This window comes from Xenopus laevis, chromosome 8L, assembly GCF_017654675.1.
Source record: "Xenopus laevis strain J_2021 chromosome 8L, Xenopus_laevis_v10.1, whole genome shotgun sequence".
NCBI classification, from domain to species: Eukaryota; Metazoa; Chordata; class Amphibia; order Anura; family Pipidae; genus Xenopus; species Xenopus laevis.
This window is the reverse complement of record NC_054385.1, coordinates 65,805,218-65,823,049: the sequence shown is the minus strand read 5'-3', so window position 1 is coordinate 65,823,049 and position 17,832 is coordinate 65,805,218. Positions and strand designations below refer to the sequence as shown.

Here is a 17,832-nt window from a genome sequence, read left to right as displayed (position 1 = left end):
ACGTCACTCACACAGGGCGGCTACGTGATACGTCACTGCGCTTACGTGTAGTCGTGACGCCAATCTCGCGTGAGGAGAATTGTGGCATCGGGATTTTGTGTAAAACAGGGGGCTAGGAGCCTGCGGTTTTGTGAGATCTGTAAGTAGCGATTCGGGATTGTGGGCTGTGTTATGAGAAGCGGGATTGTTGTTGTACACCATGAAACATGTGCATAGGGGAAAGAAAATGCAGGCACTTTAGCAACCACCCCCCGAATTCTATAGCTTACTGATAGAGGGGCCTGCCATCTAAATGAGTCCAACACAGCCGGGCCCCCTATACACCTAAAACCCACCGGGCACGGGGCGACTGACCCTACTGTTCCCCCAGATGGCGGCCTTGCCAGATATCAATTGTAAACGGGTGCAGACACGACTTTATCTATGGCCCAGTGAAACGGGAATATAAATCAGATGTACGAACATTAGAGTTGTGCCATAAACCATTAGTCCGGCGCTGTAACGTTGAGTAATGACGTGACTGAGGAGCAATTCTAGTGCTACATAATAATGTTGCACCGTAAGGACAAGGATACAGTGATAAATACTGCAATTAAATGAATGGAAAATCATCTTAAAATTAAAGTGTTTTTTTGCTGATCGGGATGGAGCAGCGTCCTTGAGGCTTTTGCACTGAAAGGGCATTTTGATCCCAACCCCCGGCTGTAGTTCTGTCAATGATGTGTCAGGAACACGTACAATAAGCACATATTCATAGTGCACGTTATTGGAAGCTTATTTGTGCTATCACATACCCCTGAATATCATGACAAGGACACCACCCTATACATTTACAGAGAGGCTTTTGGTTTCATGCCTGTTTTCCACTTTTACTCTAAGGGTTAATGTCTCTGAAATTTCTGCTTTTCCTCAATTAAAGGGGACCTGTCACCTTAAAGGGATACTGTCATGGGAAAAAGAAACATTTCCAAAAATAATAGGTTAATAGTGCTGCTCCAGCAGAATTCGGCACTGAAATCCAGATTTTTTATATTCAATTTTGAAATGTGACATGGGGCTAGACATATTGTCAATTTCCCAGCTGCCCCAAGTCATGTGACTTGTGCTCCGGCATAGAGGTGGGGCAGGTAAAATCTGATTGACCACTCAGATATTTAAACATCTTTATAACAGGTACAGATGTTTTAATAAAAAATAGAATTTGGGTTCCATGTTTAATTTGCAGAGGACTTTCATTATACAGTTTATGTATAGGTGACAGGTCTGCTTTAAGTAAGTGTCTCATATGAATATAAAAGTATAAACCCACTTTGGAATGTATGAAGTTAAATCCAGTCATCTTGTTCAGATTCAATACATGTGATGATGGGTGAGGATTTGCTTCAGCTGCACTTCCACAAGAAAAGTCAGATCTACACAAAGCTAAAGTCCAAACCCGAAACGTGTAATGCTGTAAGGGCATGCTCTTCGTTCAGCAAAATTTCACAGATTATATACAGTGTATCACCATTACAGTACAGCTGTACAGTTACATGTTTCTCTGGCTGCATGTTTCAGGAGAAACAGCCTATACCTCTCCTGGCTGCCTGTCATTTACATGAATGATAACAACCTGTCAATGTCAATACAGGACTTTCTGTTTATTTGCAATACACACATGCACATACATTCGATCAAACTTTTGAAGAAAGAAAAAACGCCAGTCAGCTATCTCCAGTGCAGCAAATGATATTTTGAAATGAATCACAAGACAGATTTAGAAAACACACACATATAGAACTGACTCTTTAATTTCATGCATTTTTTTTTAAATTAAAAAGTATTCAAAAAGTAGGTTTTCCAACTTTTTTTATATTGAGAATATTCTAGATGCAGATGTCGCATCTACAAACACCATTTTCTGTATTCTAGACACCACTTTTACTTGCTGAAAATGGCAGAGACAGATGTGGACAATGAACTTCTGGACTATGAAGATGATGATGTGGACAACCAGGCTGGAGTGGATGCTCCTGACATAACTGTCAAAAAGGAAATGAAGGGATCATATGTATCCATCCACAGCTCTGGTTTTCGAGACTTTTTACTCAAGCCGGAGTTGCTTCGGGCCATTGTAGATTGTGGCTTTGAACATCCATCAGAAGGTGAGAGAAGGGAAATGGGAATCTGTGGACACTGCAAAGGTTTAGTAAGGTAATGTGTGTGCTTAGTTGGAATGATAGTTTGAGCAGCACCTACCACAAGGCTCACCTGCCTGACTGATGTAGGTGGCATTCACCTAAGAAGGGGTGCTCCACTGCAGGATTAAAGGAAAACTATACCCCCCGAACAATGTAGGTCTCTATAAAAATATATTGAGTAAAACAGCTCATGTGTAAAACCCTGCTTGATGTAAATAAACCATTTTCATTATAATATACCTTTTTAGTAGTATGTGCCATTGGGTAATCATTGATAAAAAATTGACATTTTAAAAAATAAGGGCAGCCCCCTGGGATCATAGGATTTAGAGTGCACACAAACAAACCACAAGTTAGGTCACATGAGCCAATTAACAGTCAGAGTTCTGTCTTTTGCTTCCACACTTCTTCCTGTTGAAATATATAACTCAACTGAACCCAAGCTCATTTATATAGCTTTGTTTCACAAAATTTCTTTGAAAGTGTGAGCATCACATTGACATATATTGATATTGGAGGTGGTAATGTGTTCGCTTAACATGCAATGGTATGAATGTTATTTGTGTTAACATTCTGCTCTGGATACTCCGTAGTAGTCAGTAATCAGTAGTTTTTATTCAGTTAAAAAAAAGCGACGGTTAGATGAAAAGGAAACAAGTTTGGAATAACTGTTGTATTTTACATTTTTTTATTTTTTTGAATAAAATCTTGAATGGGGTTAAAGTTATTTGTAAATGTGATTGCTACTGAAAACAGTATCCAGCTCACCGTTTCTGCACTCCTGATTTTGACATTTGAAGCAATGTAGATGAAGTCAGTTTTCCTAATCAGCTGTCATGTAATACATTGTTTTTTGGAGTCTGAACTAAGAATGCAGACAATATAAGCAGCTGGACTGTAACTAAAATCATTAAAATGTTTCAATTAATGATCTTAAGAATGTCGATTCCAATTAAATATTTTGTCATTATGCAACAAAATGGCAGAAAATATGATTGTGCAACAATTTTTAAAGTTTTGTCTTTGTGTGTTTCCGTAGAGGGCAGGTGATTTTTTATGTAACATCTGTTTTTCTTTCATATAGTGCAACATGAATGCATTCCTCAGGCAATTCTTGGGATGGACATTCTTTGTCAAGCAAAATCTGGCATGGGTAAAACAGCAGTGTTTGTGTTAGCCACATTGCAACAGCTGGAACCTGTTACTGGGCAGGTGAGTGTTAAGGAATGAAATTGAAAGTAAAATCATGTTTTTCTTTGGGTCACATGGGCACAATCAAAACCAATCACCTGTCCAGTTAAAAGCCTTTGATATAAAGAAACACCTCCTTTCTCTAAGTTCTAGGCTGTTTGATATGAATCAGCTCATAATACGGAAGGCTTCTCAGTGAACTGCAGACATTTACAATCTTAAATATTAAACTTTCTGTGTTTTTTGGTGCGCTGACCTGCCCCCTCTCTTTTTGGATTTTATTGCAGGTCTCTGTGTTAGTCATGTGTCACACAAGAGAGCTGGCTTTTCAAATCAGCAAGGAGTACGAGAGATTCTCAAAATATATGCCTTCTGTTAAGGTAATGAAATTGTAATGTATGTAAAAAAAATAATTAAAAATCATTTATGTCTGAGGATAATTTTTTTTTCATAAATTTGAGGATTTTTTGCAATGGAAAATTGCTATCACATTCATTATATTCCTAGTGTGAAAAGGTACCCATCAGAAAATACTTCCTATAACGAGCGCTTATTTTCATTGTGGAGTTTTGTAAGTGTGCAGCACTTCCAATACACTCAAAGTTGCCTCAAAAAACGGAGTGCCACGTGTTTTAACACCGGCGATTTACATTATAGATGGTGGGGAAGCATTTGGAGGAGATCAGTAGCCCACAGAGGAGGAGATCGGGGGCTAATAATCTCCTTGTTTGCCATTGCCCTTACCAGGGCAGTACAACAGTACATTATATTTTAATACACATTTTTTCCGTGTTCCTTTAAATATGCTAAACTCTATACTGTCACTGTTTTCCCTTATTTTGTAGTTTTTTTGCCTTGGCTTTAAAATTTCACCATGTCTTTCAGGTAGCAGTATTTTTTGGAGGGCTTGCCATTAAGAAAGATGAGGAGGTTCTGAAAAAGAGCTGTCCCCACATCGTGGTGGGAACCCCGGGGCGAATGCTGGCACTTGCAAGAAACAAGACTCTTAATCTCAAACACATCAAACATTTCATCCTTGATGAGTGTGACAAAATGTTAGAACAGCTAGGTGAGCAGCAAAAACAATACATACCTAAATAAGCCAGAAAACCATTGAATAAACATTTTATTAAAGATGCTGATTAGCTTTATCACGTTTCCAGTTTTTGCACAAGTTCTTGGATTTTCACGTGTTTAGTCTCTGACATGGGCAACCACAGACACAGTTTACTAATAAAGGGGATATCAACCAAAATACTATTTTTATATAATTCCAAGCAACTTTTCAATATTCGATTAGTTGTTTTCATTGGTATTCGTTATTTGTAAATGTAATTGCAATTGATAATATTTTCTGTCTGTCCCTTGCTGTTCTCTGCTACATTGTTTTACGCACAAAATCCAGAATTGCAGAAACCAAGTATTAGTTCCAATTGCAGGTACATTTACAAATAACTGTAAGGGGGTTTTTGTTTAAGGAGGAGTTGTTTTTTTTCTGAAAAATTAGTTTTCAAGGGTAGTTTTCAGTGTTTTCAGGTTAAAAAACTTATTTTTTTGAGATTTATAATACCCTGAAGCAGGAAATAGCTTGAATCTAAAGGCTACTTTGTAGACATCATGATGTGCAGATTTTTTTGGTGTTTTTTTTGATCAGTTAGAGTGATTCAAGCTTTTTTTTCACCCAAAACTTGATAAAAATGAGTATTTAAGTTCTTCACCCTGATTACACTGATTCAAGTTTTTTAAACTCGAGTTTTATCAGAAATTATAAAACTTGCAAATTGTGAGTTAATTCGAGGTATAAAAAACCTCACAAACTCGACCTTTGATAAATAAGTCTTCTGAAAGTTAAATTTTATTTATATTGAAAGTTGCTTCAAGTGACATTTTTTGGGGTTCACCGTTTTGCATAGTAATTTATGGAAACAACAATGCCTGTAGTCTGCTTAACGGTGATGGGCTGACCTTCGTTTAGACGTTCTCAAGAAAGCATTGTCTCAAGTTAAACATAGATAACAGATGTATGTGTTCTCTTAAAAGTAAAGATGGGTGAAAATGTATTTAAATCCTTCTGATATTACTGTTATTTACTGTTTTTATTTTTTTTAATATCCATAGACATGCGCAGAGATGTACAGGAAATTTTCCGCATGACTCCACATGAGAAGCAGGTTATGATGTTCAGTGCCACGCTGAGCAAGGAGATTCGCCCGGTTTGCCGGAAATTTATGCAAGATGTAATTACCAACTCCTCATCTTCTTCCTCCTCCCTTATTCCTCAAGCAGCCCCTGGCTGACAACGCTAACTAAGGGACAATTTTGGAAAAAAAAACGCCAAGCCAAACTCAGGCGTTACTACCCTGTGTGGCACTGATTTTTTTTTTTTAATATTTTTTGTTCTATAAAAACCCAAGTGCACAGTTCCCTTTGTTGCACTATTTAAGTTACATGTCTGTCATGTGCTACAGAAGCAGGTGTGACACAGAGGCTAAATACAAACATGGCGATGTGACAGAATCGTACCATTCAGCCTGCCATATACTGGTGTGCAGCAATATCACCAGCTAGTCACTCCAGCAAATGTCACTGTCCCTTATAATGTGTCACACCAAATTAAAATATAATTACCCAGCTTCAAATGGCTCTCTGACACCACAGCTTGAGAGTCATACTTTTAATTGGCTCACATGTAACAGCTTGTGGCCAGTAAAGCAAACTTCCATAATGCATTTTTCTTGACACCACTAAAACTAATTTTTGACTTGAATTGCCAGTTTTATCACGTTCTAAACAGTATTTGTGATACAAGCCAAAATCATTCAGGCTCCCTCTTGGCATTTTCTTTTTTTTTCTTTTGATGCGCAAATACTGTTCTGTGATATCAATAGATGTCTTACCTTTTGGTGATTCTCTGACGTTTAGTATCACAAGAGTGCCTAACCCAGCATATAGCACTCTTTGATTTTAAATTTTTATGCCAAGAAAACAATGCAGTTCATCTTTGTGACTCCTTAAAAAATGTCACATCATTTTTGTTACTCCATAGTTGCTCAGAGTGGATCAGAATCCCATAATTGGGGCTTTTCCATCCTCTTTAATTTTACTCATTCCTTTCCTTATCACTTCTAAGAAGTGATAAAGAAAAGATTGAGTGTTGAAAAAAAAGTTCCCTTTAAAAAAAAAAGAAAAAAAAGAACTGGGGGCAAAGAAATACTGCCATACCAATCAAAAGAAAAAAATGCATAAAAACAGAAAGGGAAGTTCATCTTCTAGAATATAAACTAATATCTATGAAGAAGTGATCAGATATACTGTATCTACATAAAGATGCAGATTGTAGGATGATATAGCGTAAGAATTGGTTATTTGTTTGAAATGGTGCAGGGTGAGTAGAAATGCAATCTTAAACTGTATTAGCAGAGGGTGTGGAAATGTATGTTGGCAAGAATGAATGTCATTCAGGGAAAGTAAAGTGAACGAGATTACCATAATTATGGATCAGTATTGATTTTTTAGGTTTATTCATAAATTAACAAACTTGATTGATTCAGAGCAATTCTTCCTGAATCGATCAACGTTGGATGAATCCCCTAGGAAACCATGCCTATGGTGCATATTTATACTGGTTAAAGGGAAAAAATGTAACCAAAGCCTACAGTAATTTAATCTGAAATATTAAATTACTGCAAGCTAGGGATACTTATAGGAAATTTTGATCAAATTTGCCTATCAATTTAGTAAACTTGATAGGCTAATTTGAGCAATCTAGAAGTAAAAATCATCAAAAACTGAATGCCTAAGAATCCTGCAGGAAACCCTCCGGATTCTCCATTCAAATTTTATATCTAAATGGGTCCTGTAAGCATCTAATCACTGACCATTAGGTATTTTATACTGTATTAGAGTACATGCATAATTTCTTTATGGAAGCACATGTAAACCTGCACTTTCCAGATGCACGATAAGCAAAACTTACATTTATTTATATAACTTAGTGATGTCAGTGTTAGCTTGCTTTATGAAATATAAAAAGTGTTGGTTTACGTGTCCTTGCATGTACTCTAAGATCAAGGCACAAAGGTCTCTTATTTGTTTCTTTTTGGTTCAGTAGAAAATTTATTTTTGTTTCCTTTTGGCTCAGTAGGAAATATAAATACAATAAATTAATCAAGTGTGCACTAAACAGCTGACCATCAAATCAGTTGTACAAAAATTGCATAGCATGTATCAAAGAAAGTCTGAGAATACAAACATTCTTTAGCCTTATTTTTTTCTATTTTCTTTGATACATATGCCTATGTCTGCTTCTGTAACATCAAGGCAATATACATAATGTCTTGCCCAAGAAACATACATCAAAAATATTTCTTAAACCAACTGGCTAAACAGAAACACATGAATAGGTGCAGAATATTTTTCCCCCAAACTGTCAGTATTACAAGTGGATGGTAGGGCCCTTTACATCCAGCTAATGAAAGCTCGCATCTGATTTTTTATTTTACCTACTCTTAAATGGGTTATGTTCCATTTTATTTGACTCCAGACAGGATTTATATAAAAGGTATCAAGTGCCAGTATGTTCATACCCAACTGTAGCTGTAATGTTTTATTGGGCTCCCATTTACCAAATCCAAAAAACTGCCTTTCCTATCCTTCCCTAAAACCAATGTGTTATGTGTGTTGGTGGCTCTTTTTAAGTCACCCAGGTGTTGTACTACCCTTGGGGCAATATATATATATATATATATATATATATATATATATATATATATTTTTTTTTTTTTTTTAACAACCTAGTCATCTATCAGTTCCTATATCTGGCGAATTAAAACCTGATTGCCTACAAGTAATAGTGCAAGGACCAATCTGGTTTGTGAAGTGGAAGCAGGCCTAGCTGTTTTCACAGAGCTTCTTTAAAAGCTAGTGTACATTTTAAAGGTCCTGTAATAATGTAGACTGAGTTTGCACCAGGTATAGTAAGTCATAGAAACAATTGTTTCAAACAAGTAACCAGTAAAAGCCACCAGGAAAGTTGGGTGCTATGGATTACTAGAAATGGAATGCAACTTTTATTATGGTACTGCTTATGTGTGGCAGTCATAGAATGAATCCCTGGTTCTCTGAAAATAGGCATGCTCTGTTACATCATCAGTGGGAAATGCCCCCATATGTAATAAAATGCACTAAGCTTGCCCAGTAGCAGTAACCCATAATAACCAATAAGATGTTGGCTTTTAAACAGATGGCCAGTAAATTCTACCTGCTGATTGCTATGGATTACTGCTCATAGACAAACTTAGTGCCTTTCATTGCGTAACCCCCTACTGTAGTCCAGTGGCAAAAGTGCATTTAGTGAAAGCTTATATCAGCTGCTACAGCTCTTTGTATTCTTAGGGTTAATGAGAGACTTATAGGACACCTCAATCTCTGGGTCTGTTTCCACTTAAGTTAACAGATGTACTGTTTTGTTCATGATGACTTCCATTTAAAATTGTTAGCCCACTTAAAATATTTTGGAATTGGTCATGTGCCTTGTGCTTCATTCTGGGGGTCCATAAATAAAGAGAAATGAGCTTATATTACAGGGACAGTATACGCCTAAGAACGCTTTTGCTTATAAAAAAAAAAAAAAAAACCACATTAAATGGAACTTGTGTTAATATTGTATTCTGCCTATTTAAAAAAATATTTCCCTCTTTTTAGCCATTATAAAGCACTAATTTTAAATTTTTTACACTGAACTTGAACTCCCTCTCCCATCAGTTTGTTCAGAATTTCCTATCTGCCTTTCAACAAACAAACCCCATCCTTCTCTAAGCTATAGCCTTTAGCAGCCCATTATCAGAGTGCTTCTCAGTGGTTAGGCAATTCACTTATCAGCTGCTCACCAGAACTAGAAAGTGCTAAAGTGAAACTGGTAACCTTTTCTTCTTAATTTCCAGAACAAAAGCCATAGATATTTCTTATAACAATAGTATGTTCAGCACAAGCCCTATTCACTGAGCTCATGTTGAAGGGTGAATACTGTCCTTTTAAGCAAGCTTAGGTATGTGTCAGGAGCTTCAGTTTTTCCTATGCAAAATAACACTTTTACAATTTTATTTATCTATATTATATATTTACTTGTGTTAGCTGAGCAAGTAATTGTACTTAGGGTGCTGTCTTTAACACTGTCTTGACCCATTATTTATGCACAGAGGCACTAGATCATTCCATATATATAAGTGGGTATTTAGGAAATGCATATAAATTTACTGTGGCTAATGGCAAGGTGAAGACAAACATCTGTTGGTAAAGAACTAAGCACATTTTGTTCCATTCAAAAACCTCAGCGTAGGATGTATTTAAATTGACCTCCAAGATTGAATACTTGTTAATTAAATGTTTAATTCCATCATTCTTCCAGTGCTGGGTTTAGCCTCTCCCAGCAAAAATTATTTCTTATAATTTAGGATATACTTAATCCATATGTTTTTGGATTCTGCCAAATACCAAATTCTCCATAATATATTCAGCTGAATCGGGACACTAATTTGCATAATTGAAAAGTGATGGAATTTTGTCAAATTATAAATTCTGTGCATTTCCACTTATTACCCCAGTTTTTGGGTGGGGGGGGTCATAAAAACCACACATATCCTGTGGCTCTCCAGTTGAGCTGTCGGGCCTACCCAGTATTAAAGGAATTATGTTGATTTAAAACCATAGTATATACCTAGTCCACTCACTCATTTGTAAAACCATGAAGATACTGACAAGTATCCCAAATAGAGAGAGGAAGAGCTGCAAGGAGTGTGCTGACGTATAAGCCGCAGTTGTAAATAAATTCTTTTAGGCATAAATGCTAGCATCTCTGTTTTTATGCAATTTAGTGAGTGACCAAAGTATATACCTGTACTATGGTTGTACTGAACCAAAATGTAACAGCAGTAGGCACATTCCTCTAGGTCAGTGATCCCCAACCAGTAGCTCGTGAGCAACATGTTGCTCTCCTGTGGCCTCAAAACAGGTGCTTATTTTTCAATTCCAGGCTTATAGGCAAGTTTCGGTTGCATAAAAACCAGGTGCACTGCTAAACAGAGCCTCAATGTAGTTTGACAATCTACACCGGCTATTGCCAATCACAGCACTTATATGGCACCCCAAGAACATTTTTCATGCTTGTGTTGCTCCTTTTACTTCTGAATGTTGCTCACGGGTTCAAAAGGTTGGGGATCCCTGCTCTAGGTAGAGTGGAGGTGATTATGGAAGAGAAGCATGCCTACGTATAATTTAAGGTAGTAGTCACACTCCTCTAGAACGGGGGTCCCCAACATTTTTTACCCGTGAGCAAAATTCAGATGGGTTGGGGAGCAACGCAAGCATTAAAAATGTTCCTGGGTGGTGGAAAATAAAGGCTATGATTGACTATTTGTTAGCCCTATGTGGACTGGCAGCCTACAGAAGGATCTGTTTGGCAATACACTTGTTTTTTTATACAACCAAAACTTGTCTCCAAAGCAGAATTATAAAAAGGAAAGCTCCTGGAAGCAACATCTGAGGGGTTGGCGACTAACATGTTGCTCACGAGCCACTGGTTGGGGATCACTGCTCTAGAATGTGTGATAGTATCTATGGAGGGATAGGGCAGGAACACTTGAATTCTATCACTTATGTGATTAGTGCTTTAGTTTTCCTTTGCTGTCTGCACTTTCAGGCATAGTTATAGTAATGAGTTCTGTGTTGGGACATCCTCTTCAGGAAATCTAGTGATGATTATTTGTACTGTGTATATTCAAAATAAGGAGCAATTCACTATAGGGTGGGCCTGATTCATAAACATGAACACCAGTAAGTGCATTAGATCAGCTCAGCCGATTTCATGTCTTGATACAGCTTAGTGGGTTGCCATCATGTTAAAAATGGGTGGTGTTATATCTGTTTTAGCCAGGATTGTCCACATGCTAAATTGATTAAAGTTGGACAAAAGTAACGATGAACACCAATTTTAATCTTTGTGCTGGGTGCAGCAGTGATTATTCAGAGGGACTGTTCACTTGTATGAATCCATTCACCTAAAAGATTGGATGGATTTACATAGGTGTGTAATAATTAACGCAAAACCAATTTGGCAATGCACAGATGATTTGACAATACAATATAAATATGGTGCAAATCCATTCTGAACAAACATTGATATTCCACTATACCATCAAAAGTCTGATTTTTTTAATGTGAAATGTTTTGTCTTCACTTGGCCATTAGTACTGATTTTATGATTAATTGCACAATTGCATGCATAATCAAGTGAACTGGCTCTGTAAGTACTTGAAAGGATCTCTTGTAAAAATTAAAATGTAATATTGGCTTTATTCCATGAAAGTAAGGAACCTTCTAAATTAGTGATGTGCAGGCAGACCCGATACCCGCGGGCCGACCTCGCACTCCTCTTCGAGGGTGGTGGGCGGGTCTGGGTTGAGCTCTTCTCCTGCTCGCCCACCTTCAAATGCCGACTCCAGCTTTATAGCCACGTGCCTGTTCGCCCGCCCCTTTTGTGTTGTCATTGGTGGGGCAGATCAACGCAGGTCTATAAAAGGAACCGGAAGTCGGATGCGGGCGGCCTGAGGGAGGACAGGTTAGGGTTGGGTGCAGGTCGGGAAAAACCCAACCCGCACATCACTATTCTAAATATAACCAAAGAATACTGTACTGTTTGTGAAAATAAGCTTCTCCTCTCAGCAGTATGTCTCTGTTTCTGCAGGAGCCAAGTTTCTATTGATTGTGTTAAGAAGTTTCTTACTTACATGAGACAAAGAAAATATTCAATCTTCGTTTTCTCAATAGTTCCCCTTTAATATTAGTCTAAGGAATAATGCTGTAGCATTGTCCCATCACATGGCATTTCTAACACTGCTTAGTACAATTCTTGTCGCTTTTGCATGTGTCACACCCATTATTTTAATAATACCATTGTAATATTTTTATAATCCATTGTAGTTGGTCAGATTTTGATTTTTAATGAGGGACTTCTGCTTGAAATAGTTCAATATTGGGCCTCATTTGCTATTCAAGTATTCAACTGCTATGAGAAAACAAAGCCATTTTGCGCCTTTGCATGTGTTAAAATTGCAAATGTGCAGAAATAGTTGCCTCTGAATTGTTTTGTGATGGTTGTGCCTGTTAATATAAGTGTAAAGGGAAAAAAAAGTGTATTTTACACCTACCAGAGACTGGGTATAAAATACAGGACTGACTGTATGCACACTTACGGGGTTATTTATCAAAGGTCCAGATTTTAGAGGTTTGGGAGTTTTTTTATACATCGAGTTTTCAAGGATTTTTTTAAAAACCATTTGATTTTTTCAAGATTTATTATACCCCGAAGCTGGAAATAGCTCTAATACGAAAATACTCCAGCTAAAACCTGTCGATGTCATGTCAAAGTCAATGGCAGAAGTCCCATGAACCATTTGAAGACGTTCGTAGCCTTCACGATGTTCGGGGTTTTTTCGGCGGGTATTGCTCAAAGACTCGATAAACTCCAGCGATTCGAGTTTTCTTGAAAACTTGATCAATTCAATCCAAGTTTTTCACCCAAAATTCACTGATTTGAATCTTTCCCGTTCAAGTTTTTTCATGGATCAAAAAACATTCGAGTTGTGAGTTTATTTGCGATATAAAAGAAAACTTCACAAACCTCTAAAACGTGACCTTTGATAAATAACCCCCTAAGCCTACAGTTATTTTGCCTTACCAAAAGTATGCACTGTTGAGCATGTAAATATACGCCCATGTCTCCCTGGTACTGGTCATTCTTTACACACTGGCAATAGTGCAAAAGCAATTACACAGGGTTTTAGTGGGTGCAGTGTTGGAATTAGTGGAAAACAGGAATAAAACATGGCAAATCATCAATTGTTGCTGTTTAGGAAATGGGGCCCATTATTACTCATTTTCAGAAGTAACTCCATGTTAATGGAGGGGGATCTTGGGTAGACCCATTCTGGGTTTCTTCCTATCAAGGTAGATGGAGGTACCACTGATGATGGAGTTACTGTGTCATGTTACTTAGTCCAATGAATCAAGAGGTTTTGCTAATGGTTTATAGAAATCTTTTCTGCACTCCTTGCAAGTAATAGAAATTCACAATCATTTGAGCAGAAAGCAGGCCCCCTCCCCTTACTGTGTAACCCTTAATTTCCCACCCAACCCCCTCCTCCAGCCAATGGAAATCTTCGTGGATGATGAAACAAAGTTGACGCTTCATGGACTGCAGCAGTATTACGTCAAGCTGAAGGACAACGAGAAAAATCGTAAACTGTTCGACCTGTTGGATCTCTTGGAGTTCAACCAGGTTAACAATATTTTCTTTTTTTTTGCATTGCTTCGTTTAATATTTGTTTTGTGCATATTATAGCTGCAATTATTGTGGTTATGTGTATAAAGGAAAGATACACACACACACACAGCAGCAAAAAGTACTGTTCAATTAAGAAAAAAAACTCACTTTAATAAACAAAAATAATTTTATTAATGTAAAATGTTCTTAATGAAGCCAGTCGAGTGTGATACTTCTGTTTTTATGTGTTTGGGATGCACTGAATCCAAACAAGGAAGTAAAAAATGGTTTCCCCTTCCCACCCTTAGGATTCAGTTCGGTATTCGACCAAACCTTTTGTGAAGGATTCGGGGGTTTGGCCGAATCCAAAATAGTGGATTCAGTGCATCCCTAATATATATATATATATATATATATATATATATATATATATATATATATATATATATATATATATATATATATATATATATATATATTCCACCATGTCACTATTACTGATGCCAATTTTATGTCATTTGTGGGTGAAGCAACAGTTTTGGTGCCTTTTTGTGCTATATAATGTTTGTTCATTCACGGCACTGTTTTCCTTGAGAAATGTTCCTGTTTGGAGCCGAAACGTCGTATTAATAAAGCTGTTTCTTTTTTTAAATACATTTGATCTAATTGTGCAAATCCTGTGAGTGGCATCACTATAGACAAGTATATATATATATATATATATATATATATATATATAGTTATATATATATATATATATATATATAGTTTGTAGAAAGAAAGCACTCACGGCAAAGAGCTTGATAGAAGCAAATAAAATGCTTTACTACATCATAGCAAATAGAGACATCTGCTATGCTATGATGCAGTACAGATTTTATTTGCTTCTATCAAGCTCTTTGCCGTGTGCCAGAGTGCCTACTTTCTACAAACTATATATGAATTTCAGCCGTCATTCCAGTGTTTCAGTCTTGTTGTGGGACCTTTATCAAGGATGACACACATGAACAATTTGTGCTTAAAAAGGTACAAGTGAAAGAGGGAGGTGCAACATTACATCACAAACCCAATGATTACAATCAATTACCATAAATAGCACCAAAAGTGTCTGCACCTTATAAGATTCCCATATATTCTCCAATGTAAGTATCATCTTATTAAAAAGTATTAAAGGGGTTGTTCACCATCTAACCCTTTTTTTTAGTTCAGTTGGTTTCAGATAGTTCACCAGAATTAGACTTTTTCCAATTACAGGTATAGGATCCCTTATCCGGAAACCCGATATCCAGAAAGCTCCCATAGACTTAATTTTATCCAAATAATCCAAATTTTTAAAAATGATTTCCTTTTTCTCTGTAATAATAAAACAGTAGCTTGTACTTGATCCCAACTAAGATATAATTAATCCTTATTGGAAGCAAAAACAGCCTATTGGGGTTATTTAATGTTTAAATTAATTTCTAGTAGACTTAAGGCATGCAGACCCAAATTACGGAAGAATCCTTTAAACCCGGAAAACCCCAGGTCCCGAGCCATCTGGATAACAGGTCCCATACCTGTACTTTCTATTTTTTATGTGTGACCGTTTCTCTAATATTGAAGTGTAAAATGTAATTTTTCACCTTCTAAAGCAGCTCTGGCGGGGGGGGGGGACACCAACCCGGTAAACGGTTCTAAATTGATACATTTAGTTGATACATTTCTTATCTCTGTCTCTGCTCAGCAGAATCTCTGGGTTTTATTACAGGCAGCTGTTAGATTTGATACAATAGTTGCTAATACTCCAGCGATGCTGCTGAGAAATGTATCAACTAAATGTTGCAAAATTGTAACAGTTTAGAGTCTGCACCTGAATTACTGAGCTGCCAGACTCAAACACCAGAGACAGGGACATTCAATTTTAAATTTAGATCTTGGGAAAATGGTACAAAAAATGGAAAGTAATAGAAAAAATATTTCTGGAGGACAATCTGAAAACAACTGAACTGAAAAAAGTGTTTGAAAGGCGAACAACCCCTTTAATTAATAAAATCCATAGCGATATGTTACATAGTGTCCAATTGCAGAAAACATGCACCCTGTAATAGAGTAGTGTAGAGAAAGGGGTGTCAGAGTTTTTGGGTTCAAGTTCAGGGTGGTGTTTTTGTTTGTACCAGCTGTAGGTCTTAAAATATACAGAATATCACATTAGCATTCACCCCCATATCCACCGTGATGGGCCTTGAGGCTTAAAAACATCTAGAAAAGCAACTAAGTACTCATCCCAAATCCCATATAACTGCTCTTATGAAGCCCTATATTTTGTGAATCACTGGTATAGGTTAATTTGCTATGACTTCACCAGAATATAAAGTGTACCTGTAGATGGGGGTGTATTTAGGTTGAAGCGGCTGTTGTAATGATAGTATAGCACTTTGGCTCATATGTGGCAGGACATTCTTAAAACATGAGAATTATTTCATTTCTATTTAAACACAAGGTCTATGACATACCTGGTGTTTTGAATGGCAAAACAAGTTGCAGTTTTAATATGTTTTTACCCAGGTGGTGATCTTTGTGAAATCAGTCCAGCGCTGCATCGCTCTTGCTCAGCTACTAGTGGAACAGAACTTTCCAGCCATAGCCATTCACCGTGGGATGTCACAAGAGGAAAGGTAGGAGGATAAGAGTAGGGTTTTTTCCCCCCAAAGCACATAGATTTAGAACTTCAATTTTGTGCTGTTTGCAGGCTTTCACGCTATCAGCAATTTAAGGATTTTCAGAGGCGAATTTTAGTTGCGACTAACCTGTTTGGTCGTGGAATGGACATCGAGAGGGTTAACATTGCTTTCAACTACGATATGCCAGAGGACTCTGATACATACCTGCACAGGGTCTGTATAAATATCATTAGTCTGTGTAGCACATCTGCATCTTTGTGACTGCTTCATTTACCTACATTCTTATAACCAACAGGTGGCCAGAGCAGGCAGATTTGGCACAAAGGGTTTGGCCATTACATTTGTCTCTGATGAGGGGGATGCGAAAATTCTCAATGAAGTTCAAGATCGTTTTGAAGTTAATATTAGTGAGCTACCTGATGAAATAGACATCTCCTCGTACAGTGAGTTTGCTTTTTGATTAATTATACCAGTGTGGTGTATGCCTTCTCTCGCTTACAATCCTTTACATTTTCTTTGTAATCTGCTGATCCAGATTTTACAAGGATTGTATAATGTCTTTACCTTAGTTTGCCACATAATTTGCTCTCCATTGCTGAGTGATGATATGACCATCTTGATCTGGTCCTTGTCAGTAAGACTGCATTATGCAGGGGCCAATGATTGGATCAGTCTGATATTGCCCAGTGCGTGAGTTGCCAAATCGGCAGAGCTATTTAGGTTTTAGTAGTGGTGGGAGTTTTGCTATAAGGTATACATAGATAATTCATACGTTATGTATTATATGAAAGAAATAATGTTTGGTAGCTTTCAAACCTATTGGGGATTCTTAGCCTGTGGTTGGTGACCCAGAAATTAGTTCCCATGCTGTTTGTTTGGTCTTTACGATTACCCTACCTAAATAATGACATTTTTTCCCTATAATTTTTGGTTTGTGAAGCTGATTCTGCAACATAACTTTGGGTCCCCTGAGTAAAAAAAAATGTTAAACCACTGTTCTTCTTTCAGTTGAACAGACACGGTGAACCTGAAACTTCTTTCCTGCCTCCATGCTGTTGTATGCTGCCCTCCGCATTGGTTTTCCTATAAGCGTGACTGTGTGAAAATGGAACTCACCAGCCAAACTGTCACTGAAAGAGCCTGGAAGATTAACTGCATCCAGCCCACATGTGTATTGTACATTGAACACAGCAGCACACCTCTTTAAATTCCCTTCAAGGGGCTGCAGACTACTGCAGAGTTAATTACACAAACATAGTAGAAACTGCCAGAACCCAAATAATTCTGTTCATCTCTGTTGGTATTAAAGGAGCGATGATCTGTGGGTTTCTGGTATAGTGTAGTAATTTGGTTAGTTTTATACTGTATCCAGTGAGGATCAACCTTTGTTTAGTAACACTATTGTGACCGGTGCTGTCACTACTGTTTATTTTGTGAATTTATGACAATAACATGTCACAAAAATAAAAGTTACAACAGAATT

At 37.2% G+C, this 17,832-nt stretch overlaps 1 protein-coding gene across 1 annotated transcript; it reads left to right on the top strand.

The window, feature by feature from the left end:
* ddx39b.L (DEAD-box helicase 39B L homeolog) lies at nt 1–17,830 on the top strand. The gene is given in 11 exon segments (NM_001094376.1): nt 1–139; nt 1,912–2,144; nt 3,265–3,392; nt 3,659–3,751; nt 4,257–4,440; nt 5,490–5,608; nt 13,573–13,704; nt 16,234–16,343; nt 16,418–16,562; nt 16,645–16,792; nt 17,358–17,830. Coding segments are annotated over 10 exon segments (1,287 nt in total). The 5' UTR covers nt 1–139; nt 1,912–1,933; the 3' UTR covers nt 17,375–17,830.
* The last annotated feature ends 2 nt before the right edge of the window (nt 17,831–17,832 follow it).